The sequence below is a fragment of the Pseudoliparis swirei genome, chromosome 6 (genome assembly GCF_029220125.1).
Source record: "Pseudoliparis swirei isolate HS2019 ecotype Mariana Trench chromosome 6, NWPU_hadal_v1, whole genome shotgun sequence".
Taxonomy (NCBI): Eukaryota; Metazoa; Chordata; class Actinopteri; order Perciformes; family Liparidae; genus Pseudoliparis; species Pseudoliparis swirei.
The window spans coordinates 16,564,246-16,591,591 of NC_079393.1; the positions used below are offsets into that span (position 1 = coordinate 16,564,246).

Below are 27,346 nucleotides of genomic sequence, written 5' to 3' on the forward strand. Positions count from 1 at the left end.
ATAACATTTACATGACATCGTCTACAACACATGTTATAGAGCAGTATGAAACATGTTGATGCATGTTGTCCCGTGCCATACAGTCGATACAGAAAGTGGTGGACTGCAAAACATAATTTTCAGCGTCACTCAATCCAGGAAAAGAAACGTCTAAATTGTGGGCACTTTTTCCAAAAGTCACGCGAGTCGGCGTCCAGCCTGTTCCCACCACGTGCGCAAAGGTGATTGCAGCTTTATTTATAACTAAATCTGAAAGTGTTATTCTTAAAATGAAAAGCTTAAGATTCTATGTTGTTTTCTACTCACTTCCCAAAGAGTTTCTTTATTCCTTTGGACTTTTTCCTGCTCTCTTGGGTTGTAGACAACGTGTTGGTGCTGTCGCTGTTAGCCGACCTCTGTGGCAGCCCGGCCAGATCCAGATGGTCAGTGCCCTGTTGCTCCGTTTCAGCTGTACAAACAAATGCCCACAGAAAATAATTAGCATCAGGAGAATCAGTGTGGGAGACGGAGCTGCAGCACGGGGTCAGACTCAGACAGACACGTGATGTCTCCTCGACCTAGACAGAAAGCGAGGTGGGCATCAAAAGCAATACACTCTCTAGTATGCATGCATCAGACAAACCTGATGTCCAACTACATCTGGAATAAAAGGCCTATTGTATTAGATTAAAAAGAGACTCATTAGTTTTGTTTGACATTTTTTTGTGTTAGGCCTTTAGGATCCAAATACATCATTTGATCTGATTATCTGGATCTTGAAACCGATGCGCGTTTGGGGAAGAGTGTAAACAAATACATGCAGGCACACAGGCAAATAAACAGACATTGGACATTGGGCAACAATGGGTAGTGAGCAGGGTGGGGCTGTTGAAGCACTCAGACGGGACGATACAAATGTCAGCTGGATGGACGAGTTTAGAAGGGGCAAAGGTGCATGTACAGCAATATAGGAAATATTCAGCAGTTTCCTTTGCCATCTTCAACCCTTCAACGACCTGTGGTCTATACTGTACCTAACATAGGCGCACTTGCACTCCGGCTGCGGTCTTCATGTGTTACAAAGCACACATAACACACCACACGGTCCAACAGAAAAAGAACAAGACAAAGGGCAGACATCATGATTGAAATAAGACCAGGATTGTAGCGGTGGAACAAACACAGACACACACACGTGTACTGTGCACACACAAAAATATATCAGCACAGAAACAGACTTCCATAATTTAATGGGGATCGCAGTTTGTGTGGGCTGCAAATGACGGTCTGGGTCCATATAATATGTTCCACAGGTGTGGCTTGGGAAAATAAAAAGTTGTTCATGGTGGAAGAAAATCACAGTCGCTCAATTTTGCACGGCCGCTATCTTAACGTCAGAATGGCATCAAACACAGGGCGAGGCGCCTTTTGGACTCGTCTGCTACATCATGTGGTTTGTGCTTACCGAGGTTCAGGGTACCGGCGGTCTTCTTGGCCCCACGGATCTTGAAGAAGCCTTTTCCAAAGGATGAACGAGCCTTTCTCGAGCCAAAGCTCTCATCTTCTGTGGTGGCAGGCAAGGTGGCTGAGGCACTCATGGGCGGCTTGTCACTGGTCTCTTCACTAGCATTCTTGCAAAGGTGAAAAAACATTTCTCTCAGATGACTGTCGTGTTCATACAAGTACTGGTCAAGTATATCATGCTAAACTTGTAGCCAAATATGTGCCTTCATAATTCAAGTACTGTAACCTTTACTGTAAACAGAATGAAGTAATAAGTATAAGTGGACTGCACACAACAAGTCTCACACTTTGGATGCTACGGTGCATTTTACAGAATAAAACAAAGAGACATTTTGGTGATGGGGAAAGGCTACTTGTATTAGTTACAAATCAACAACTTCCTGGGAATGTTTTTGCCAAAGTTCACAGACAAAGGACTTTGTTTTGTTGAAGATTAGTAATTTTTACCTTTTGATTATTGCTCCTATCCAGCTGGTCCCGGCTGCCAGTCTTTGTAGCATCTTGGCTGCTGAAATACCAAACCATGAAAATATACACTAAACTCATGGCAGTGTCGTAAACTTGGTCATTAGAAGCAGCAGCAAGTTTTCAAATATGTACAATATTAGGTATAATTCTGGTAAAATAGAGAAACTAAATATGCAGAAACAAAGTATTTTGTAATTATTGTCCAGTTGCACAAAGGTGATTGCTTGTCACATAAGTGCACACTACTCTGCCTTACACTGATGCATGAGTACCTTTGTTCTCATTGCTCAACACCACATGTGATTGTTATCTCCCCAAATCAAATAAACAGAAGTCAGTAATCGTCACCGACGACACTGAAAAGCCTTCAGGTCATATTTACAGTCTTATATTTACCTTTCTACATCTGTTGGTGCCGACTCTGATACTCCTTCTGGATCTGAAGGGCTCGGTGTGGGTGAAGACTCTTCATTCAGTCCATTGAGGATCTCCAACTGGACACAGATCAGAGCGAGGAAGGAAGACAGGAATATACACAGAAAATACCATTTTAAAAATGAACTTGCATATTCTTCTGCGGCCATGAGACCACAGCAGTCTATTCCTCTTCACACATGCTTCCAGAAATGACAGACAATGTTATTCATTTAATAATGTCAAACCTGTCAACACTCATTTCACAAGTGCCAAATCTATGTGAGCTATTAGTGCTTTATTAAGCATTTTAGAGTTTTATGAGATTTGAAGTTGCTTGAGGGTAAAAATGGACGAGAGTCACTAGCAACCTTAACAAAACATTAGAAAGATAACAATCTGGAGTATCTAATACAAACTTTAGCATCTTTCATCTCGACTGCCCCCCCCGCCCTCGAGCAACGGTTAAGATAGATTTTTAGAGGCTAGCATTGGTGTCACACAAATTATGGCACACAAACCTCATCTGGGCTCCTTCTTTTCAGTTGTTCATCTTGTTCATACTTTTCTGATTCCCCAAACACAGGGATGGTTGACCAGCATGCAATGGATTCATCACCATGACTCTCCATGTGCTCGCTGTCTTTGCTTTTATCTGGAGTAGACATTGATTAAGATGCAGATTGAAATGTTACATGTACAGTTACAGAATCAGCTGTTTTAGATTTTTTTTTTTAAAGGTTTAAATTGTTCGAACGTCCTTCAACACACCAACAAGAGCAGTTTTCAAAGCAGTCCCTGCTCTCAAACAAATAGACTTGAGAACAATAAGGCTAACCAGATGTTCCCTGTGATGGATTATCTCAAACTCAAGTCTGAGTCACTGCAGGATGACATACATATCAATAATGTAATCTGACAGATATCTTACCTTTCTTCCCTTGCACTGACATCACCATCTCTTGGACCTTCTTATACCGCAGCAGCGACTGCTTTAGTTCATCAATCTTTCGATCCTACAAAGTCAAAGACAATTAAAACCACAGTGAAAAATGTTCCAGGAGAGTTGAATCTCAAAGCGAATCACAACTTGTCAAATGTACCTTCTCTTCATTGGCTGCCATCAACGACTCAACTGCCTTTTTCATTCTCTGCACTTCCACATCTAGCGAGGACAGAAAATGGTTACAGACAAACAACTGTTGTGTTGACAGTTGTGAAGTTTGAGGAGGGTACAAGGAGGATATGTGGGATGAAGACTCAACACAATCAGACTTTACAGGCCGCAACATTGATGAAACCATTCCAGTAACATTCTTTTTCCAAAAAGAGTTCTCCAAATGAACCAATTATATCCTTGTGTGAGCAGATTTTGCACATATTTCATCTTGGTAGAACATGTTCACTTTTCAGAAAACAGACACACATACACACACACTGCTAAGACACTGTGCGCAGTCAACCCTCAACATTAGCGATTTTCTATTATTCAGCCTTCTGCCCACAGGTTTGTGATTTTTATGTAATTCAACAACAGAGGTACTTCAATATGATCTCTCTCTAGAACCTAACACACAGGGGCCAGTGCTTTTAAACTCATCTGAAGATGCGTGGGACATAAATCATTAAATCAGATTGTTTATGTCCCACGTATCTTCAAAAAGTATTACAAGTAGTGTTGATTAAGGATCACCAAGGACACACTACAAGCCTTATTGCTCAATTTGGCTTAATTGCTAAGATATGATGACATTGTTTATTTAAATACAGCCAATATCAGATCCCAGTGTGAACTGGTTATCGTCCTAAACCGATCTGCATTTGCAAAACAACAATAACTTCACATGCAGAACGCTAATGTACGGAAGTGAACAACGAGGCCACTGCGTTTGTGGTTTCATGAGTTGATATTAAGTGCATGATAGAACATTTGTCAGCAGATGATAACGAGGAAGATGATGAGGGCATGGAGAGCCAAATTCAAAATTCTGGATTTTTTTGGAGCAATGGATTCCACTTCTGTACGGGGGGGGGGGGGGAGGGGGGGAGCCAGAGCCAGAGCCAGATCCGTCAGCACCTCTCGCGCATGTCTTCAAAGTTTGCATCCACAAGGTGACAAGTGCCAGAGCAAATGTCGATGTCGAGTGACGTAAAAGTCTAAAAAATTTCGATAGGACCAAAGTTGAATTGCAAAAAGATACAAATGTAAAAGGTCAGATTCCATGTAATTTGTGCTGTTCACATTGTTAGAATTAAAAAAAGATGATCCGAGTCACATATGCACACAAAACAGAGGGATTTGTGCAACTTTTGCCAGCAGTCTGAACACACATTCCAGTGATCTAGACAAGTGAACTGTATGTGCGTCATGTTGAGGGAATCTGTCGACTAAATGAAAAATGAAATTGTTCTACATATGTGAAAGATCACTGATGGGGCATGGCGCAGATATGAAGGCAGCACTTATAATAATGAACTTTCAAACAACACTGAACTGGACAACATGACGACAGGTTAGCAGGACACACGCTGGTTGTTGGTGTGAGCGAGGGAAGGTAGGGAGGAGTTTGTGGAGAGATATTGATGGGTACAGGAGGTGATTATTGTTGGAGAACACGAGGCAGGAGGATGAGTGAGCAGCCTGAATGGTTATGACAAACAACACAATTCATTCCTGTTGAAAACACAAAGCAGACATTCCTTGTTGCCGTTCCAGGTTGGACATTAAAAACAGTTCAAAGTCCTCAAACGTTGACAAAACTTTAACAGATTGGTGATGTGATGCTTTGTGCTCTGGTATTAGCACTCTGATGGGTTATAATGGACAAGCCGAGTTCAGATGGCTCATGCTCGTTCATGCAAACGGGGGTTGAGAGGGGTGCAGTAATAAAGTGCAATAATAAAAAATAAGTAAAACCCCCCTTACGTTTTTCTTTCAGCCTTTTTCTAAGAGTTTCATCTGGATGAGAGACTAGACAGGACAAAGAATTATGGAACAACAACTGGTTGGCTTCATATTCTGACTTCTTGCAGGACTATGCCTACTGCTTTGCGAACTATCCATAGATATTACCACTCAAACATATGACCAGGTGTAACATGAGTTTAAACACCATGCATGCTGACATCTTCAGTAATGCCTGTGATTGGACTGGTTTCCCTACCTCTCTCTGTCAGATCTGAACTGCTCGAGGCGGTGATTCCGAAGCCCGTCTCATCCTGTAGTCTCCTCATATCTCCGTCTTGGCCCTCCAACTGCCTCCTCAGTATGGCTAGCTCCTCCTGTCCAACAGAGGACAACAGTGAGGCGATTTTCCTCCACACAGACACTACCTCCCCCACCCCAACTCCGCACTACAAACAAACCACAACACAGAGTTTCAAAGATGCTGACGTGGTGCACAGGCATGCAGGAAACACCTGCCCTGGAGGGTGACATGAGTGAGGTGGGTGGGTAGGCCCTTATGACTGGGAGGGCTGAGGTAATAACAAATACAGGCAATTATATATAAATAAATAAAGACACGTTTAGGTGAACGCAATAGGAAGCGAGCTTAGACTCTAAAAAAAGAAGTTAAAGCATGCCTGTGGTTTGAAAAATGTGAATGTTTGCTTTAAGTGGTCCCCTGTAGATGCAGAGTTAAATAAGTGGCATTTTTGTACTAATCCGGACTTTATACATTTTACTGTGCTGCATGGTTTAGTAAATCAAGAGATTTCACTGTTTAAATAATACAGCAAACTAGATGTAATGATTTGTATCCTCAAAAATCAAAACAGAAGAGCCAAAGGGAGAGGTCAAAAACCATAATCATACAGCAAGCAAACAGTTGTCCTGACAGCCAACCTTCAAAGCCTGGAGTTTGTGCTCCTTCTTCAGTTTCTCATACTGCATCTGCCCCATTTTGATTTTCAGGCTAGAAAGCTTGGCCATTAGCGGCTAGCAGTTGAGAGACAAGCCAAGGAAGAGAGAATATTGAGATGCAAGAAGTGAAAGATAAAGGAGGTCAAGAAGATAGAATACCCAAGATTCAAACCAAGATATTTACAGAACAAAGCATATAAACAAATAGACACATCAGACCAACAGACGGGAACCTCAAAGCGCCGTTTCAGCTCGATGGGCAACTGCAAAGGTGCAATTTCTCCTGAGGTCTCACCCAAGAGAAGACAGAAAATCCAACACCCATATATTCAAAGACAAAAGGACTCTTGAAAAGAGCCACCAAAATCTCCGTTCAAATTTTTAAAATGAATAAGCCGTACTGGGAGCCGTTAAGACGACGTGGGATGATATGTTAACCAGTTCAGTAGACCATGTCAACCTTCTGTCAGGTTTAGCTGTGAATCGTCCCACACAGTTTTAAACTATTTTGACAGCCATGCAAGTTGATTGTGGGAAAAAAAAGTGTTTTCAGCTGGAAGAGACCACTCCTGAGGATACATAAATAGCCGTGAAGTAATGAGATGGAAATCATGAAGAGATTTTCATTTACACTGAGAAAACGTTCCTGTTACAACTCACCTTTGTAGATTTAAGTTTCTTTTCATACTGTTGTTTTTCACTCTCCAGCTCTGTCAATCTGTACCGCAGTTCATTAATTTCAAGAATCAAATCCTGAAAATAGAAAGTGCCAATGTGAGAATTGTAATAAAATAGCAAGCAGACTCTGAACATATGTTTATTCATGCACATTAACATGGGGCACATTTAGCCATGAAGGCTAATTTTCATCTACGCTCCCTGGCAGGTTGATGGCATGAAAGACAAGATACACTAATACTTTATTCTTTTCATCCATTCATTCTCATCTGATTAATCTGGGGTCGGCTATTCTTTTCAATTGGCTGTTTATTTTCCAGTTTCATTATGGCAGTGTTCAAAAAATTCAACAGTTTTAGTTAAAAGCTCCGTTAAGTATCAAGCAGCTCTAGAAACGTTTGAAGGGACTGAAATCCTTTGAGAGTGGACGCTTCAAAAGGAGCAGCGGCGCTAGAACACGAGAAAGCTGCTTGCTGATGAAGTGATTGAAGCGCTGCGAGGCGGAACATTGAGAGCAGCTTTGTTCCAGCGGGGTGGTAGACGACCTCGCTGTTTCAACAATAACATGGCGTGTTTGAAAGCTTTCCAAGTATTCTGCATTGTTCCTCTGGGAGCAGAAAACGCTCGAATCTCGTAAACAACCGATTGGCATCTTAATGTTTGTTACAGCTTTTGACCAGAGGGCATTATATTCAAATAAGGGAACAAAATCAATGAAAAGGTCATCAACACATTACCCATGGAAGGTACAGTGAATTTCGAGGTTTACTCGTCTAAGTGCAAGAACATTTATCTGACTTTTCTTCTTACTCAAAACACAGCTGTTGAGATGAAATGAGATGTCCCTCCCCCACACAGATGTCAGATAACATGAATGAGGGCTAGTTTGCTGTGTGTGAGTGTGTGTGTGTGAGTGGTTTGAAGTGAGAGAGAAGGACAAAGGCAGAAACAAGGAGAATTCCTGTCCTGAGAATTAGCGCGCATACCTCACTATCCCTAAAGCTATCATCAAAATCAAGTCGGTCCTTCTCGATGGAATTCAGCTTCAGCTTCAGGTTGGACACTTCAGAAATCAGGTCCAGCTTCTGGGTCTCCAGTGCATTTCTGCACATAAGCTCCTACAGGGACAAAAGAAGGAATGTTACAAAGAAAGTTGGTGCTGTGTGGTCAATAAACAGTGGCTGTGTAGGCATTCTTGTTGTTGTAAATATTTAAAATAATAATGGCGAGAATTCAGTGCTTTGTGCTAAAGGTAGATGTGGAAATTGTACTGCATTATCTCAGTAGCTGACTACAAGCACAAAGAGAAGCCCCTGCTACACACAACAAGCACACGAGTAAATATGCATTTATCAAGCACAGCAAATGTTTGTCTACAGAAAGACATGAACTCAGATCTTAAAGTTAAAAGTAAGTGTCCCCTTTACACATGTGAAGCGTGGATAGCTCTCTCTACTGGGTGGCTGTTTCTACCGAGCTGAGAAATGCACACAAATGCGCACACAAATGCGCACACATACTCACATACACACACACACACACACCTGTTGTAGCATCTCCTCAGTGGCGTCGAGTTTGTCCCTGTGCTCATCTAAGCAGAAGTCCAGGTCTCGAATCTTCTCTCCTTGAGCCTCCACCTGGTCCGTCAGCACGCTCACCTGCAAGGAACCAAGAAGTCATTCTTATTTTTTTTAAGTAGATTTTATTTATAGTTAAGAAATATGTCTTTGTGATACTGGTAAGATTATTTAAGAAATGTTGGATGATACCTGAAGAACCAGTGATTCCTTATCACTTTCTATTCGGGAAAGCCGTTCCTGGTAGTGGTCCGCCCCACTCAGAGAGATGTGCCCGTTGGACTAGGCGGACAGTAGAAATATGGATTAGACAAAAGAGAGCCACTGACCTTTGACCTTTTAAAGTGCACACCTGGGTTATCGGCAAAGTTAAGTTATTTATTCTGATACTCTTCAACAGCTTTAATGTTTCAAAACCTAATAATGATCTCAGGTGAAAGGCGTCACATCAAAGTGTGACGAACCGTACATGGCTGAGAAGGCGGCTCACATTCAGACAGCTTTGCTGCATTATACAAAAACTCTGGCGTTCATCTGGCCTGAAGCCCATCGCTCTCCAAAACACCACGCTGGTTCCCAAGAAATCGGCCTGTTTCTTGCAGCACATTGGCCGGGACATTGACACCCATCGCCTCCCTCCCTCCACATACACCAGCATTTCATTGTGCATTCCCAGGGAACTCAGCAGAGGAGGACAGTCATGTTTTTGCTTAGCAAACAACTCTGTCCTCTACTTTCACACAGGACTGTTTGCCCATGCTCGTTTGCATTCATAGAGTTTTAATGCAGCACACAGAGTGAGCAAAATCAGAAGCAAACCAGATGTGCTAAAGTTTGTTCGGAGCACGGTGGCTCAGTGGTTAGCACTGTCGCCTCACAGCAAGAAGGTCCTGGGTTCGAATCCCGGTCGTCCCGTTCCAGGTCCTTTCTGTGTGGAGTTTGCATGTTCTCCTCGTGCCTGCGTGGGTTTCCTCCGGGTACTCCGGTTTCCCCCACCATCATAAAGACATGCACCGCAGCCTCACCCCGGTTCGTATGGATGTGAATGAATGTTGGTGGTGGTCGGAGGGGCCGTAGGCGCTGAATGGCTGCCACGCTTCCGTCAGTCTGCCCCAGGGCAGCTGTGGCTACTGATGTAGCTTACCACCACCGGGATGACTGTGTGTGTGTGACTACTGGACTCTGTAAAGCGACTTCGGGTGCCTTGAGAAGCGCTATATAAAATAAATGATTATATATATAAATAAAAGAACACATCTTACCAAGTGACCGTGGAGCCACTCGACCAGACTGTCAGCTGTGGAGTCAGGGATCTGGCATCGTAGACTCTCCCTTTCCTCTGTGTCCATTAACTCCAGGACGCTCCTGAGGTCTTCCAAAAGGTGAAGTGCCCGCAGGCTGCCCATGAACGGGGAGGTGGGGGACTGACAGTCATACAGCCCATTGGAGTAGTCCAGAGCCTTGGAGCCTGAGGTAAAGAAGCACAACAGAGGAGAGACACACACATTAGGCTCAGGCTCTAATTCACTGTACATACAAATAACACAACTTCCAACACTTCCTTATGTATTATTAATAATATTGCATACACTAAATGGCAGTGTGCCTGCCATCATAGACTGAAGTCAAATGGTCCATTGAGACACAATCAGAGCTCTTCTTTTAAAAGTGATCGCCTGTTCATTTTCAAACTGATTTAAAGATTTGTATTGATCACTTGTGGCCCTTCTGGCTGAAACTAAAGGGCCCCTCAGTCAGCATATACTTTGAACAATTAAGATACTATGCAGTTATGTTAGCGTAATAATGATGTTTGTCTTGTTTGTGTTTTATCAAAACACGACTAAACATTTCCTTTTTGTCTGTCAGTTGAATTGAATATGCACATTTGTTTGTGACCTTGATGGGTTATTTAAACTGTTCAACCCAATAATGCAACAAATAATAGAAATGCATTTATGTTGGGGTGCAGATTTATTTGTCAAAAATTTAGGCTGAGAACTGGTTCCCAATTTCCCAAAAGTGTCACTGGCAACTGTCCCAACACGTTCGTATCGGGACATAGATTTTACTCTGGTGAACATAGTTACAACAAGCCACACCGCCTGAATGGACACAGAATAAATGCTGAAGCCTTTCTCATAAAAGTTGAGTTTCACACATTTCGTGATGTCTATTTAAAAAGTCAGCTCTGCAACAAACCGTCTCATTAAATAAAGCGTCATCAATGTTCACTTCACCAGAAAGGGTTATATCGAGACCGTGTTACTTTATGCTTTTGAAATGCTCGACTCAAGTTTGTAAAATATTATGTTGATGCTTAATGCAATAGGAGAACTATACCTGCTATAATGCCATCCATCTGCTCCAGGGCGGCTGCCAACATGTCGCTGGCATCAGCCATCATCTTTAGTCACTGATGAACCTGAAAAAAAGTAAAATTAAATAATTATTTTTTTACTGCATTTTAATATCTCTTTTGTAGAGAAGCTTCATAAAACATCTCCACTCTTGCACGGTGACCAAGCAGTAACACACAAAAAAAAAAAAAGGAATCTTACATTAAAACTGAAAGAAATGTACAATGAAAACATGCCAAATGATTGTGAATAATAACTCAGCAGCGTCGTGCAGTGAACCACAGGTTAGTGGATGGAACCATTACGACGTTGTGAGATCTGAACATGAACAGTGCAGGAAGAGGTCGTATCTGGCAAACCAGTCACAGTAGTGGTCAGCGCAGGAGGCAAAAGGCGCAGTAATGTTGAAGTAAAGCGTGTGGTTACAAAAGGTTCCCACCCAGGAATTAGGCTGCGACTGCAGAACATTCTCAACAACCCTCTACGCCTAAAAAGGGACATTACCTGCTAAACTACTGTTTGTGTAAGTATTTCACCCATTTGAGCTAAATGACAGAAAAGCAACCCAATCTAAACAGTTCCATGATAACCAGCGTCTGTTGCAGCTAAAGTCTGAAACAAAAACAAATAATGATATTTGCTCTGCAGATTTGTTCTATGTTCCCTGAGCAAGTGATGAATAACGCTTTACAAAAACTCAATCAGGCCGTTTAGCTAAACGATTGACAGAATGAATGTCCTGCCAATAGGACACTGGACACTCTGTTTGGGTCAGTGTTGCATGTTAGTGTCCCAGTCTTGGACATCTGCCTCAGCAGCACAACAAACCCTTTATCTTTGTGCATTTAATCAAAAGGCTCTGCTATATATTCACGCATGCACAGGCACTCATCTGCACATGCACACACACCTCTTCCTTTAATCAGCTGCCTCATATCCTGGGTGTGTCCGTCACTGGGACGTAACACCATTTACAAACTTTATGTAAACCACCCACAGACCTAACACTGTTATTTCAGCATTTCTGTGGGCACATTTTCCACTATGTGTAAGGTAAGCCATGCACTTGAACACAAGAATACACACACACGCACACGCAAGATGAGAGGAACCAGCATGCCACCAGCTCTATAGTAAACTGCGGAGGAGTTTCCAACAGTAAAACCCAGAATGAGGGTAAAGTGCTGAGTGCTCCTCTCAGGCTGCGTGTCTCGCTGAAACATATGGGACCAGCAGGATGCGGAGCAGAAAACAGGAATCTCCAAAAGGAAATTACAAAGTTCTGCTCGCATTTTAGATTGGTTTTATTTTCTTAGGTTAGAGACCGATGTACTCAAAAAAAGATAACATTTCAATGGCTGTGTTTTCAGAGGGAACCTAAAAATATCATGCCCACTGAAAAACCAATCATGGTGCATCGAATCAGCAGTACCACAAAGACATGCAACACGAGGCAGAAATAAATTTAAAAAACAGGAAAATAAGCGCACCATATTTAGAAAAACATTGATTAACTTCTTAAGGAAACATTCTTGTAAAAAAAAAATATACAAATAGAAAATAGTTGGAATAGACCATTATATATAATGCTCTTCTCCCTACTGGCATTACTTATTTCAAGTACAATACACAGCAGATTCAGGGAAGACCTTCATTGCTTTTCTCGAAAGATATAAACAATGTCAAATTCTGCCTTATCTAATGTCAAAACAGTGTTTTTAATGTTCATGCACACATTGTAGATAGTTACCCCTTCCTCCCCCAAACAAACGTGGCATCTGGAGTTACATGAGGAGAGAAACAGGGCACATGAACTACTCCTTATCTGAGTCTCGTCATGAATACAGATTGAAACCCGATGGTGATTGGTTTAGAACAGACATGCAATACAACTATTAGAAAAAGAACAAAATCATAAATACCTAATAATAAACTAGCATAATATTCATATCCATACACACTTATGGATATAGTTAAACTATATGTGTATGCAGTTTGTTCTGTGGGCGACATGATTAAAGATCTTCAAGAGGGAACGAGGGTGACCGGCAAGTCAAAGCTGAATCCCATCAGGAGAAGCATTGGTCTATAAAACCGTTGAGTGACTATTTTATCTTCTCTAGCTGTGTGAGTTGCATTAGTAATACATTTATTCTTCACGCAAGCAGTGTTGTAACAAGTCGTGCAATTATGTTTTTACGAGTGTTTTCTATCTGTGATATGAAAAGTGGCTGCTGCTGCTGCGTTGGCTGGAAATCAATATGAAATCCCTCCGGTGGCGTTTTCAGGCGCACAGACCAGCGAGTTGCAGGAGCAGGGCATCACCAACATAGACGGGTTAAATTGGCGGGCGTGTTAAGACATCGGTTGCAACTGTTTTATAACAATAATCTTTGCAAGGTGGATGAGGTTTTTGAGAGAAGCTATACCCTGTATTCTAGCACTTAGTCTTTTTTTGTTAAAAGGGATCTAACTTACTATCCAGGCCTGAAACTGCAAACTCAAAACCAGCTTAAAAACTCATGAGACTTCAACGACAAACACACAGCAGAAAGTCAGTTTGGATCGCTATGACTCAAAGAGGAATGAAGGCCTGCAGAGCGTCCCGCCAAAAACACCCGAGCCAGCTCTTCCCTCACAACAGAGAAACACATATGGGTAAGATGAATGGCTTTCAGAAAACAGACTTCAAACGCATCAGGTCAAGACCAGACATGCTGCTCAGAAACCTGAAACCTGCTAAACAAGCGTAAAGACCGTCTCAGGGCCCTGACATGCATCAGCCTGGATTCAGTGGATATATGTATTCAGAAAGATCTCAGCAAAAATAATGCCTATTTATAGCAGAGCACTGTCCTCGGGTCCTGGGATGCCTCCGTGGCCCGTTAGTCACAACAGAAGAGGGTTGTCTCGCAAGCCGCGGGGAGACTTTGCCTCTCGTGTCTTCTCTAAACAAAAGCAGTGGATCCGTGTTTTTGGACTGCAACAAATTATTTTCTTCATGAATCCATGAATTGTTTGTCCATTAAATAGTGAAAAAATTACCCATCATGTTTTATGAAAGCACAAAGAGGTATCTTCACATTGCTTGCTTAAAATTAATTGTCACGTATTTAAAATCCTCACATCTAAATGTTTGGCATTTTGCTTAGAAACCGATTGATTACTAAGACAGTTATAGCATATGCTGTTTTTTTCTTTCAAACCACTAATCAGTCTATTTACATTTTTGCTGATTTAAGGACACATTATGAAGGAAATATCTGCACCTGTATTTCATCTCTTCAAGCTTGCTATCCAAGGAGACATCTCAACAATCCCAACAAACAAGCACCAGTCTCAGAAACAAAGTCTCACTGTCTGCTCCTCTATAAGCAACACGCACAACCATAAGACACAGAGGGCTATTGTTCATGGTGGTGAGAGGCCTGAGAGGACCAAAACAGACACACATATGCCATGCTCCCGCTACAGCATGCACTGCATTTGCAAAACCACCTGCCTGTCTGCATACTCCTTTCAGACGCACAGTGCCTCAAAATAAATAGGAAAAAAAGAAAAAACGCATCATAAAAAAAAAAGCAATCTTGCCCTTTGGTGAACAGCCGTATAATTCATCGAGACATGCAGAGAATAATTAATACGATGGGAAGAGTGGATCACAAGAATGGCTTTTTATATCCTTGAGCTTGTATCCCTTCAGGCAGGGAGAACCAAACCCCATCCACACGCAACACAACAGAAAGCTGAAATATTCACGGGGAAAAAAGAGAAGATCTTGTAATTCCTTCGTCCTGAATGCCCAGTCAACTATACTCTGGCACACACAGAAGATAGAGAACAAAATGAAAGCCTGCGGGCCACTTGACTCTGATGGGAGAAAGTGTTTACAGCAGCCATGCAAATGGCTCCAACAGCTAGTATTCCACGAGTGGTGGTGAGATAAATACAATTTACAATCCAGGCATATATCATATAGACGTTTGCTTTACTTGTTCTTTTTATATCCAGGTAACATAAGAAATGTGTGGGCATAAGGAAATGAATCCAAGCATCACCACATAATGACACTTTCCACGTCTTGAGTCATGCAGGCCTTGACTCAGTCTTTACTTTCCCAAAATGTTTCCATGGGAGAAACTTGATGAATGCTCTATTCAAAAGCCTTAGGAAAAGTGTACCAAAGCTTTTCTTTAAACGTCATCTAAGTGTGTTTGAGCACCAACCATGTAGGGTGTTGTGCAACACCATAAAACATGCTTAAAATAGTTAAAGTATGAGCAAACTGCCTGCTGTGATTTCCTACCGTGACAGAGCTTATGTTTTCGTCTTCAAGTTTGAGGGTGGGTGGTGGTGCGGTAAACAGACCGTGTGTCCGCTGATGCACCCGCCGCCGGCAGGGCGCTGCTCTCATATAACCTGCAGCTATTTACAAACTGAGTGAGCAGGCAGAATACAGCATCACTAATTTTATACCACCAAAACAACGTGGCTTATATAAAAACCTGGAATGGTGTGCACATCTGAAGAAGCCGTTTCTCTCTCATTAGACCAGCTGGGACTAAAAGTAAGAGACCAACTCGGCATATGGGCAATGCCGTTTACACACTGAACAAAAGATGGACATTTCGGTTTTTGCAATACAATCTTATGATAAAGTCACAGAAGTGCTCCTGCTCCAAAGGAGCATAGCTGCATTGAATTTATGTTGGACCGCAGCACACTTTTCATTTGACTCATGATTGTACGACTTTTACCAATTTGATTAAGGAGTTATTCATCTTTAACATTATGCCAAAAATAAATGCAACACTGGACAGAGCACATGCATTACAGAGGGCTATGTTATGTAAATAAAAACAGCTTCAAAGTTTAACACAACTTCCTAAACTCTCCCAAACTAGGCTTAACAAAAGCTCAACATGATTAAACTGATGGGTGAATGTAGGTTCTAAGGCAGAGTCATTACCTTGGCATTATCTCGTATTTGATTTTCAGAAAATGAATTTGTTTTGGAAAGCAGTTCAGAAGGGAGGCCAGACAGTTTAAGGAAGTCAACTGAAGGGCATTACAACAGCTGATCAGCTTTCACAGCTTAAAAAAACCCAAATGTACAGAAGGGTCAATTCGCCTTGTATGACTCCATTATGTGTGAACCAAAGTACGTTTACCTCAGTCAGCACCCCCTCAAGGCCACACAATAACTCATATCAGTGGAGTCTGTGCAAAGAGAAGTGGCCTGAGGCGCGGAGAGTGAGTAACCACAACGTCTGTGAGAGTCCGGAGCTGAGGCGAAGTCACAAAGCAGCGTGGGACCGTCACGTCAGGACCCTCCAGCCCCCGGTAGACCGGCTGGTTCTCCGAAAGCCACGGATGTAATGACGTCACACCGACGATGAGCCCACGTCGTTGTGGTGAAAAGTTAATATGTTATTGTAAGTTAAAACGTTAACGTTACCTCCAGATTAAACTTCCATCACTGTAAAGTTAGGCTGAGACGTCACAGTAAACCCAGTTGACTTTGGCGGGATTGGGTATAAATGCAAGAACTTTGACGCTCAACCTTTTTTTATGCAACAAGTGATATACAACTGAAAATGAGCTGGCAGTGCTTCACTCGTCCCAGGACCCCGGTGACACTCTCTCACGGTGGGAACACACGAAACCGGGTCCGTTAACGCCACAACAGCAGTTTGTTCCGACTAGCTCAATTAAACGTTAGCAACTAATCAACCGGAGTTCATAGAAATAATAAATCACAGCCAAACAACAACTTACCAAAAGTCCGCTCGAAGTCGATTTCGAAATGCCCGTTGATTTGTTGATTGTTTACGATAATCTTGCAGCAACGCTACTTGGTTTCTGAACTTCTCCGTGCCGACCAGTACTGCCCCCGTCCATCCACATTGCTACGCCATGATGTACCGAGGTGAAGACGGAATTGTTGGATATGGAAGTTGGAAAACTTGGGACGTCGTGGCAAGAAAGCCCCGCCCCGCTGCTGCATGCATTGGCCCGGGAGCAGGAATTCATTAGACGATGGGAAATCTGGTGCCTTTAAGTACCATGGTGAATATGGGAAATAAGAAAGGCGAGCATTATACAATTACTCACTATTGACATCAGCAATGCACAGGGCGGGAATATTATTTTTTAAACTATTCATCCAACTATTCATGTTCATCAGAGGGATGATTATAATAAATACCAGGAACAACCACAATAAATACTCGCTTAACGTCCATAAACACGTCAAGCTCAATAACTCAGGAAGAATTCCATGATTTTGCCGAAACCTGAATGCAGCATGTTCCCATGGGAGGAGCCTGTGTGTCAGTTTTAAAGAAGCACCGGCGACATCAAGTGGTCTTTAGTGTCAAAAGCGGAATAAGTATCTTCTTTATCCTGTAAAATGCAAAAACAGTCCAATACAAGTAGAAGTTACGAATGAAAAGTTGTATTTCAATAAAAGTACATAAGCATTAGCAGCAATATGTATTTAATTTGCTGATGAATGTCACATAGTGTATTACAGGATTATTGTTCCTGATGCATACATTTCATTTTAATGTTATAGCTGATCAAGGTAGAGCTAGATTTAGGAACTCACATTTTAAGAACATTGCATCATATATATTGTTGTATCTGGTGGTATGTTGGTAAATTAATTAGTAACTTTAGCTATCTTGTAAATGTGGTGGAGTGAAAAGCACAATATTTCCATGTAAAATTAAGTGGAGTAAAAGTATTAAGTGACATGAAAATATTATTACTGCAGAAATATGTTGAATACCTAGTCGATGCATGGCATGTTTAAATGCAGTCAAGGTCAACTGAGAGGTGCAGCAAGCATTACAATATGTTAACTATATTTAGGGTCTGTAGCCTTGTGAAAGTTAATCTTGCCACAAGTATAGAATTGATATGTAATAATGTCAAATGAGAAGTACAAATACAATTCAATTTTCACGTGATGGCTATGACTTACTCTAAAAAGAGATGCAACCAGAAAAAGAAATGATTAAAACTACAATGAAATAATACAGCCAATAAAACAACAACAAAATAACAAACACAACATTGATCCAAAATACAGAAATTACTGTTTTTCATATTGTGATAACTTAACAAAACAATGTCTAACATGTCTAGTGCTCCTCAACTCAATCTCTAAATTATTGTGGTGTAATTTGTCACAGGGAATAGAAGATGTGATGCCGTTAAAAATCCTCTAAATCTCTGTCCAAACACGACTGGGTAATTCCTCTGCTCCCAGTGAATAGAAAACCCCACTCTGGGTAACCCATGGGCCCCCAAAGCGGTGTCCCTCCTCTCCACTTCACTATGCTGGGGTCACATTCCAGAATCTCCCTGATCCAATCATCATACAGCGCTCCCTCTATGAACTCCTCCAGACTGATGATGGCTGCAGACATAACAAGGACAGACAGTGATTACAGACAAAGAGCACAGGACAGACTCAGTATAATTTGGTTCACTTCCCAACTCAACATTTGTCTTCAACAAGTGTTGGTATTAGAGAGCAATTCTTATTATTATTAAATGAATGTGTAGGGAGAATATTAGCTGTTTTTCTCAATGTAAGCATATGTGGAGGCATATGTAAACCATTTACAACCTAAACTGTATCCTTCATTGAATTGCAAGATTACAGAGGACAAAAACACCTCCCATTCTGAGGCCCTCACCACACTTTAGCATTAGGGCTGTCAGCGTTAACGCGTTAATCTATGCGATTAATTTGGCCGCGTTAACGCACTAAAATATTTTAACGCAATTAACGCAAATTTTTTTTTTTTTTTAAACCGCGGCACTACGGTTTGACACTGTTTCCGTTTTTAAAACAATTATTTCTCCGCGAAAATAAGGATCATAAATCAGTTTAACTCGTGGATGAATCAGTCGGGTTTCCTCCTGCTCCTCCTTCCTCCCGTCTCCCCCTCTGATACACAGAGGAACGAAGGGGCGAGGTGTCGGGTGACGCGGCGCGGAGAGAACTCGTCACACGAAACCTTCAACGTGATTGGTCAATCCGTTTGTCTGTCAACATTTTGGGAAAAAAACAACCAATGAACACTCAGTAAATCACAAAGGACCTCCCACCTCACAGGTGAGGCTCTATAGCAGCCTGTCAGTCAGAGAGCAGAGAACACGGCGGGAGGACAACTGAGCCTCATTGAATAGAGCTGAGATTGTTCTGGAATGTTTGATGTATAACACGTGGGTATGTGTCATATGCAAACGCCTTTAAAAGGTGAATTTTTGTTGTTGTTGTAAAATGTATAAAATGCCCCCAGCCTCCAGAGGGTGAACGTGACATATTTGAATGTCAGTCAGTTACCAAGGCCACTGGTTCTGCTGTTCAATGTTAAAGATGACAGGACCAATGGGGTCTCAATATACTTCTTTTTTTTTACTAATCTGATGTTTCACTGAAGAAACAATTTATCATCCACAATATTAAATACCTCGCTGGCACTTTATAGGTAGGAGCCTCTTTGAAAGTTTGATCTTTAAAAAGAATGAACTTTTAACTTCTAACTTTGAATTGCGATTAATTGCGATTAATCGCGATTAATTAATCGCAATTTCAAAATGTGCGATTAATTAGTTAATTTTTTTTAATCGATTGACAGCCCTATTTAGCATCCATGCTAAATGTTTTGAACTTAATAACTTTTAGTTTCATGATTCATCTCATATGAAGTTTGGGGTCACTTAGAAATTTCTTTATTTTTCAAAGAAAAGCACTGTTTTTTCAATAAAGATAACATTAATCAAAAATACACACTATACATTGTTAATGTGGTAAATGACTATTCTAGGTGGAAACGTCTGGTTTCTAATGAAATATCTCCATAGGTGTATCGAGGCCCATTTCCATCAACTATCACTCCAGTGTTCTAATGGTACATTGTGTTCGCTAATCGCCTTAGAAGACTAATATCTGATTAGAAACCCCTTGTGCAATTATGTTAGCACAGCTGAAAACAGTTATGCTGGTGATATAAGCTATACAACTGGCCTTCCTTTGAGCTTGAAGTTTGAAGAACAAAATTAATACTTCAAATATGAATCATTATTTCTAACCTTGTCAATGTCTTGACTATATTTTCTATTCAATTTTCAATTCATTTGATAAATAAAAGTGAGTTTTCATGGAAGACACGGAATTGTTTGGATGACCCCAAATTTTTGAACGGTAGTGTATGTTACGTGGATTCAGCATTATTTAACATTACAAATACTGTGGTTTATCCTCAATTAGATGCATTACCTCAGCTTTAGGTATGTGTTTGCTTTATCTGTTTTAACTCTGTCATTGAATAATCTTAGACTTGTCCCAACTAGTAACATTGTTTCTTTAGGCTTGTATCACATAATTGACATGAGGGTGTTAATGATAACTTGTATAAATCAATTTGGAGTTTCAGAGTTTCTATATTTTTTCATAATAGACACATTGGACCATTGTTTTGAAAAAAACAGAATTGTCCTGTTCCAGCTGTATGAAAATGATTCCCTCCAGAATCACGTGATATACAGCGCTAATTCATTCAGTGTAGTTTGCGCTCCCTATTATTGTCCGATGTGCAGAATATCTGCCCTGCATACTCAGCCGACTCATCGCTCCCTGTTCCATTGCAGAAATGTCTTTGAAACTCATGAAGTGTGATCAGCCCACTTGGAAATTCATTAAAACACTTTCTAGCACAAAAAGAAAAACAACACATTTGTTTAATAGACTGAATAACAATATCCTTTACTTTAATACACAAGAACGCATGGGGCACTTTGGGTAAACGGTCAGATCTGAGAAACATGTCCTTTGATATTAAAATAATTAAGGTCATGTTACTAACACCCTGAGACTAGAGTGCTAAGATAATCAGGCCAAATGATTTTCAACCACTTCACTACAACAAAGTGAAGCTAATGAGCATTGTGTAGTCACGCAAATAAAGTAGGACTAGAGACTCTATTCCTGAGTACAGATATAACATGAGAGAAAAAAGAAAACAAACAAAACGCAAAGGATGCGGTTTGTAGATTTGTCTGGAAAATACCATATTATACACAACAAAACGACGAGACCTATAGCATGCTTATTAAATGCTGCTTCAAAAATCTGCAGTTGAATCTGCATCTATAGTTTTATGAATGTTACAACTGTTCACCGCTCAGAAGAGAACCTCGGACGTCTTCAATCTCTCCAAACTTTAATTTACTTGAAAAAATATGTCCCACGTTCCTGTTGATGGTTTGGTAAAATAATATTTATTAGCAACATAACAAGACATGTTGATAGAATAGCAGCAATGTACATTATGCGGTAGATCTTTCTCTGGGGCACAACAATAATGAACTCATAGAGTGGCAAGAAGTGATGAACTGGAGGCAGTAACATGCTGCCAACAACCCAATACAAGATGCATGTCCTTCTTACTGTGTGTAATCACTCTGTTTCAACTTGACAGGTTTAGTGATGCAACTAATAATACATTGTTTGTTCAAAAGTGTCATGCAACCAGTAAGAAAGCAAGGCATCAAATCAAAACATAATGTTCCCGTTCTTAAAAACTCTTGTTGTATTACAAACAGAGACAGAAGGGAAACATATGTGACCTCCCAGCAAGGTTGATCACTCAGTCGCCAACAATTACACTGAAGAGGAAGCAATGTTTAAGATTTCAGGGGTAAATCACAGCTACAAGAGTACAATGATTGAGCAAGAAGAACAGGGGAAACATAACAATACAAAATGGACTTGATGCCTTTAAAAAGCCCCGCCTGTGTCTACGGCACGACTCCGTAGCTCTGCTTGTTTGGTTAGGTTGTGAGTGAGGCCTGACATGTACGACAGCTCCTCTTTTATCTGTGAACAGGCTTCCCCTGTATGATGTGTAGTGTGCGTCAAGTCAAGCCAATGATACATGTTGGCCCTCCCTCCAGTCTGCGCAGGTTGCCGGGCTCGAGGAGGTCAACATAAGCAACACGGGTTTATCGAGTATCTGAGCAGACATGTCCAAAGGCACTTCGGACACAGGCAGGAGGCTCCTTGTGAGCTCAGCTGGTCCATCCACTGGCTCGTTATTCAAGTATTAGATAAAAGAAGACCGGTTTCTTTGATTCACAACAATGTCTTCAAGAGTTCTTGGTGCAAAAGCCTGAACAGTCCTCTTGAGGTGTCCCGAGACGCCAATATGAATGATGGCATGAAAGCTACACAGTTCCATGTATTGTATATTTTGGTGCCAATACAACATTGGTTATTTTTGAAAGATCATTTGACTGGTTTAGGTTCAGAATCAGATGACAGAGGGCAAGACACAGACATGTGGTCTAACAATTTTTTTTTTTAAATCTTAAAATTAAGCTGTCATGTGCTCCCTATATTTTTCCGTGCACTCCCAAAGAGACTCTGGGAGTTCACACAATTCAAAATCATGCAGGAAAACCAAATGTGATAAACAGTCAAAAAGGTATCAAACAAGCCCATAATGAAATAATTTTTACACTAGCCAAAACAATAATTGTTATCGAAAATGTTCGTATTATTTGGCATCAACAAGCTGACATGACAATAATTAGACATACTTGGGTAATTCTACATCTGTACATTATATTCACCAATAACTACAACATGATTCTCAACAAAGTGTCACTATGTATTAATCATGACATGATGAATGTCAATGTTTTGTTAGTAAAATCCAAGATTTGCAATTTTAAAAATGAGCACAAAAAAATAATTCTGCATGAGGTAAATTGCAAAAGGGATCCACACAAGTCCGTGACTCAACAAGTTCAAGAAGCAGCAGCATCATCATCATCATCATCATCATCTCCCTTGGAGAGCGAGTCATGCATGATAAGGGAGGGACAATCACATGGAGTTAGAGAGGAACATACCGTAACATTTTGAATTTATGGAATACAAGCGTAGCATAACACAATCCCTTTACATATGTATGCGGGACAAAATTGTGTTTGTCAAATAAAGCAAATACAAATGACCGTGTCGTTTTAAAATTGTCAGTGCGTAGTATGTACAAAAGAGAGGTTAAAGTTATGGCTTACCTGCAAGATTATAAAGCTGACAATAAGTGTAAGAACAAAGATGCACAAGTACAGAGTCTTTATCAATATATAGTTTGAGGGAAGTATGTACAACTTTAAAATACTGCTATGGTTACTCAGAACTGTGTCATTCTACATTTAGATGGGGCTGCTGGGTTTCCATCATTTCCTGAGTTAACACTTCTGCCATCAGACTCAGCAATCAACCTTAAGCATGTATTGATAAAATGTCACAACTGTGAAAGGGTTTGATGACAAATTTTAGCACCTCCAAAGTTTCACTTTTCACAAAGTCGTACTGTCGTGCTCCGAACGTCATAATGATTCATGAATGTTCAACCATCAAAACTGGCTGCTCTCTGACAAATGCATGTCGGTGAATTATCTCTGACAATAAATATTTCTTGCTTAGAGATCAATAAAGGGCAGCCAACATTGAGGGTTTAATGTCTATACAAGGATACATACTAAAATACACTTTCCACACAAACTATCTCTTTAAGACAGATGTAGTTTGAAGACATGGTGTTTGTAATCATACCAAATTCACACATAAAGTTGTTTCAAGTCAGTGTATAAGATAGGAGGTTGCTGGATTGTGTTAACAGAGAATGTTCAGATACTGAAGAGGAAATCTCTGAGCGGCACATCATTCTGTGACTCAAAGCTAGAGGTTATGGAAGTGTGGTCGGCTGTGGTCAACGATGGCTACCAACGGCTTGGATCCTGAGGGGTAACACAGATGGGACAGGTGTCTTCTTTGCATTTGACTTAAACATCTAGTGTAATAAAAATACAACCTTTAAGAAAAAAAAAAACATAAAATCGATTCAGTGCAATTATATATATTTTTTGCATCATCACTCCAAACCCGTTTAGTTGTAGGTGGTGAAGAAAGTCCAGAGCCATCATGATGTCCATCATGCTACTATCATACGTGTTCATGGGTTCTTCAACCTTATGAGGCCTCCTCAGTTAAACAGAGGATGGCAGTAAATGTGAGGAGAGCAGTGTTTCAGGGCAACCGCCGGAAGGCTTGAGAGGAACATCCTTCTTCGGACAACAAGGTGTCTCTTGTTGCCGCTCCCTGTTAGAGCAGCCACTCAAAGAGGTGACTAATCAATGAAAAAGTCCATTGACAAAAACGGAATGATGTCTTGGAGAAAAGCGTTGAAGTGTTTCTTTGCAGGGCGACAGCGTCACACTGTAAGAGCAGATTCTATAAAGACCAGTGCATCTCCTCGAAGTCCACAGAATCGCCCGCGTTTGTGTCCGTCTCCAGGAGGCTCATGTACACGGCCATGGCTGCTTCGTCGTTGCCCAGGCTACTAAGGCCCGGTCCGACCACGCTGTCCAAATCCAGCTGGGAGTTCTCTTCTGAGGTGAGATAGGAAAGAAAAGAAGATAACTAAATATGATCCTATATACAATGTAGAAATAAGCACATCAATAAGAGCAGCAAGTGTACCCATGACTGATTCTGCCCCTGAGAATGCAGCTCCCTTGAGCTCATCCGCTGAGCTGGACTTTCCTGGAATCACCAAACCGGCTGCCTCTCCATTTGGCATCTTACAACCGAAAGAGGAACACATTAGTATGGTAGGAGTTAAGTCATGAAGTAAAAAAAGAGGAACACAATTAATTCTGTGCAGGCCCAATTATGCCTTCCAACCGTTGGAGGATATTCATCATAATTTCCCAGTACATGTAGCGGTGATTATATTTCTTTATGGTTTTTCTAAGGAAATCTTTTTCCATTCCTGTGAGATGTTTAAACACCAAAACCAGGCAGAGCTTCCTTAGCCAGAGTCAGTTTGAAACATGTCTTACTGCTTGGTTTCAATACATACAAAATAAATTACAAAATAAATATATATATTTATATAGCTATCAGCTAGGTAAATGAACAGTTGTATAAATCATTGGAGGTGTTTGAGATTGTATTGCTTTATTTTATATCAAATATTTGGCATGTCTTGTACATTACTACCCATTCTACGCCAAATTAAGTTTAAGATATAATTAACACCTTATTCAAGTTAGTGAGAATTACTGTATTTCTATTGCATTTGCAAAATTAATGGGGCAAAAACAATAACGTTCCCTTTGATTTGGTGTCATTTCAGCTTCAGTTATTGGACTGAACTTGAATTTAGGTAGATTTCCTCTGAGTAGCACTGTCCAAATTATACTCTAATGTAGGTCTCGACCTCTACAGCTAGAAACATATTGGTTTTTTAATCTTATAAATTACACTCAGCTTTTTTGGACTGAGCTAGTCTTTAAGGTGTCATGGAGTTTTGTAAATCCCAAAGCACTCGAGACAGATGCACTAATGACTGAGATATGCTTGTACATGAAATTACATTGTTGCTGGTTTGATTGGGAGTTTGCGGACACTTGTCGTGCGGTAGACTGAACGGGCTGACGCTCCCACTGGAAGGAGAGGAGTTCATCCTGAAGAAACACGGACACAGATCTACTTAAAAACTGCAGTAGTCACAGAAGTAACATCATCAACAACTTCTAAGCAGAGCAACTGTAGTAAATTAAGACTTGATTAATTACTCTCTTTGTAATTGTCTATCAGATTTACAAAAAGGTAAGAGGACCTTATGTCTTGTGAAGCCACACCTGTTGTAATCCAGCAGCTCATTGGCAATCTGGGTCCCAATGCTTCCAGCATAAATCATTGCTCCAGGTGTGGTGGAGCTGCCTGGTATAACTGGAAGGGACTTATTGACATCTTCTAGCAGAAAAGACAGTTAGGAGTAAAATTAACAAACATGTGCTTTAGTGTGCAATGGCTTCACCATCTGTATGTTCAACTATTACAGGGCAAAAGATCTCCATCGTCTTTCTTCCTTTGAACTGACCCTGAGAAGTCTTGTAATTGCTCGACTGTTCAGACTTGTTTCCGGATCGACTGGTAGGACTGTGATCGCATCTTGTTGTGGGACGAAAAAACAGATGAAGTACCGATGAATGTACAATGTCTTGGGTACAAAGATATGTAGGAAGTGCACAAAGGGACTGAAGCATTTACTCACGTTATAACCGTGTTAGTTGAAACTATGTATTCTACTTCTTTGGTCCAGGGATTTACAAAACTAAACCATTGACTTTGCAGAGTGACAAAAGAGCCATATTTAGTTTTGAACTTATAGCAGTTTGTTTCTATTTTGTCTTTGCTCCGCAGCACTGTGAAAGAAAACAATGAGAGGACGAGTTAGAGGACTGAACAGCAAGTAAAGCATCCGTAAGATCTGCTTCAGGCAGAGAACAGCAAAAGCAACAGGACCAGCAGACAGAAATATGGGGAGCCCATCACAGTTTTATAGCATACTGAACTACTTGAGTAAAAATCAGCGAACTCAGGAAGTGATTTGCATCAACACCTTCAGTTACATTGTAAATTCTAATTTAACCTAAATAGACCTAGATAATTGAAGAATGTAGGTATCGTCTTGGCAGACATTACAAGAAATAATAATAAAGGATCCAAGGCAATTACAAAAAAGTGAAGAAAAGTGATATTTGCCTTTTCGATGCCTTTCAGCTAAATGAGGTAAATCATCTTGATGGAAGTACTCATAGCATGATGTCCCGAGCAATTCTTGAGGAAGATAACCAAGAACGGTTGTGGCTCTGCAGGAGAACATTTAAATCACAGTGTTAATGCGAGTGTTTCATACAAGTGTTTCATGCTTGTATGAAACACTTGTACTGTATTGTCTAATATAATATAATACTCATAGTATTTTCATTTTGACATCAGTATCAAAGACATTAAGAAGTGTAGATGGAAGATATTAGAAAAGTCTAAATAATTGTATATGTCATCAAAGTTTTGCACCAAGACAATACAACCACCATAATTCAAATTATATTTTACCTTTGATCGACAAAGGTGAATTTGCCATCCATGGCACAACGTGTGAAGAACTCTGTGGGTTTAACGTGGACCTCTCCATTAACCGGGGGAGATGAGTGGGAGTGGACGCGGCCCATCGCCACCAGGCAGCTGAAGTGGGAGCTATCCTGCTTGTCTGGCTCCTCCCCCTCTGCTCCCAGCTGACTGGTAGGCCAGCTGCGCATGTAGCCTGTGCAGTGGACCGTGCAGTACTTCTGCGACTCTGTTGCCACAAATCACAATATTTATAGACATATTACTTAATTCTATAAAGGGGAATACAACTCTAGAATTTTGAACTACAGTTCCCAATAATGCTTTGGAAGATGTTAAAAGGAAATAATGTTGCCTCATGAACCGAGCCCCGGTCGCCCACTGACCCCCAATGACCCTCACGAACAGATTTATTGTATCTTATATGTTGACTGTTAATTTTGTTTGCTTGTTGTTGTTGTTTTGTTTGATG

At 40.8% G+C, this 27,346-nt stretch overlaps 3 protein-coding genes across 9 annotated transcripts in view; all 3 read right to left on the reverse strand.

Annotated features, from left to right (window-relative positions):
- Positions 1–16,822, reverse strand: ppfibp1b (PPFIA binding protein 1b). Of its 4 annotated transcripts, XM_056417434.1 has the most exons (17): positions 16,644–16,821; positions 10,849–10,930; positions 9,768–9,973; positions 8,698–8,787; positions 8,473–8,586; positions 7,915–8,046; positions 6,911–7,003; positions 5,550–5,667; positions 5,312–5,356; positions 3,489–3,550; positions 3,317–3,401; positions 2,907–3,040; positions 2,368–2,465; positions 1,951–2,011; positions 1,445–1,610; positions 1,014–1,046; positions 2–448 (listed from the first exon to the last, which is right to left on the reverse strand). In XM_056417434.1, exons 2-17 carry the CDS (start codon positions 10,910–10,912, stop codon positions 303–305), a joined length of 1,647 nt encoding a protein of 548 aa, XP_056273409.1. In that variant the 5' UTR covers positions 10,913–10,930; positions 16,644–16,821; the 3' UTR covers positions 2–302. The 4 variants fall into 4 exon arrangements, with proteins under 4 accessions (XP_056273412.1, XP_056273409.1, XP_056273411.1 ...); XM_056417436.1 differs by lacking the exon at positions 5,312–5,356; XM_056417435.1 differs by lacking the exon at positions 1,014–1,046.
- On the reverse strand, positions 16,071–21,294 carry si:ch211-245j22.3 (uncharacterized protein LOC563798 homolog). The gene is given in 6 exon segments (XM_056416233.1): positions 16,071–16,223; positions 18,159–18,202; positions 18,205–18,291; positions 20,349–20,464; positions 20,466–20,594; positions 21,212–21,294. Coding segments are annotated over 6 exon segments (612 nt in total).
- Positions 21,142–27,346, reverse strand: part of bmal2 (basic helix-loop-helix ARNT like 2) — a 14,924-nt gene continuing 8,719 nt past the window's right edge. Inside the window, exons 10-17 of one of the 4 annotated variants that reach the window (XM_056417134.1) lie at positions 26,863–27,103; positions 26,509–26,615; positions 26,018–26,168; positions 25,844–25,902; positions 25,602–25,713; positions 25,334–25,424; positions 24,436–24,535; positions 21,142–24,344 (exon numbers count right to left, since the gene is read on the reverse strand). In XM_056417134.1, coding sequence (XP_056273109.1) covers positions 24,187–24,344; positions 24,436–24,535; positions 25,334–25,424; positions 25,602–25,713; positions 25,844–25,902; positions 26,018–26,168; positions 26,509–26,615; positions 26,863–27,103 — 1,019 coding nt within the window. In that variant the 3' untranslated portion in view covers positions 21,142–24,186. Of the gene's footprint in view, positions 24,345–24,435; positions 24,536–25,333; positions 25,425–25,601; positions 25,717–25,843; positions 25,915–26,017; positions 26,169–26,508; positions 26,616–26,862; positions 27,104–27,346 lie in introns of all 4 variants that reach the window. The other 3 variants (XM_056417133.1, XM_056417132.1, XM_056417131.1) reach the window with 3 other exon arrangements.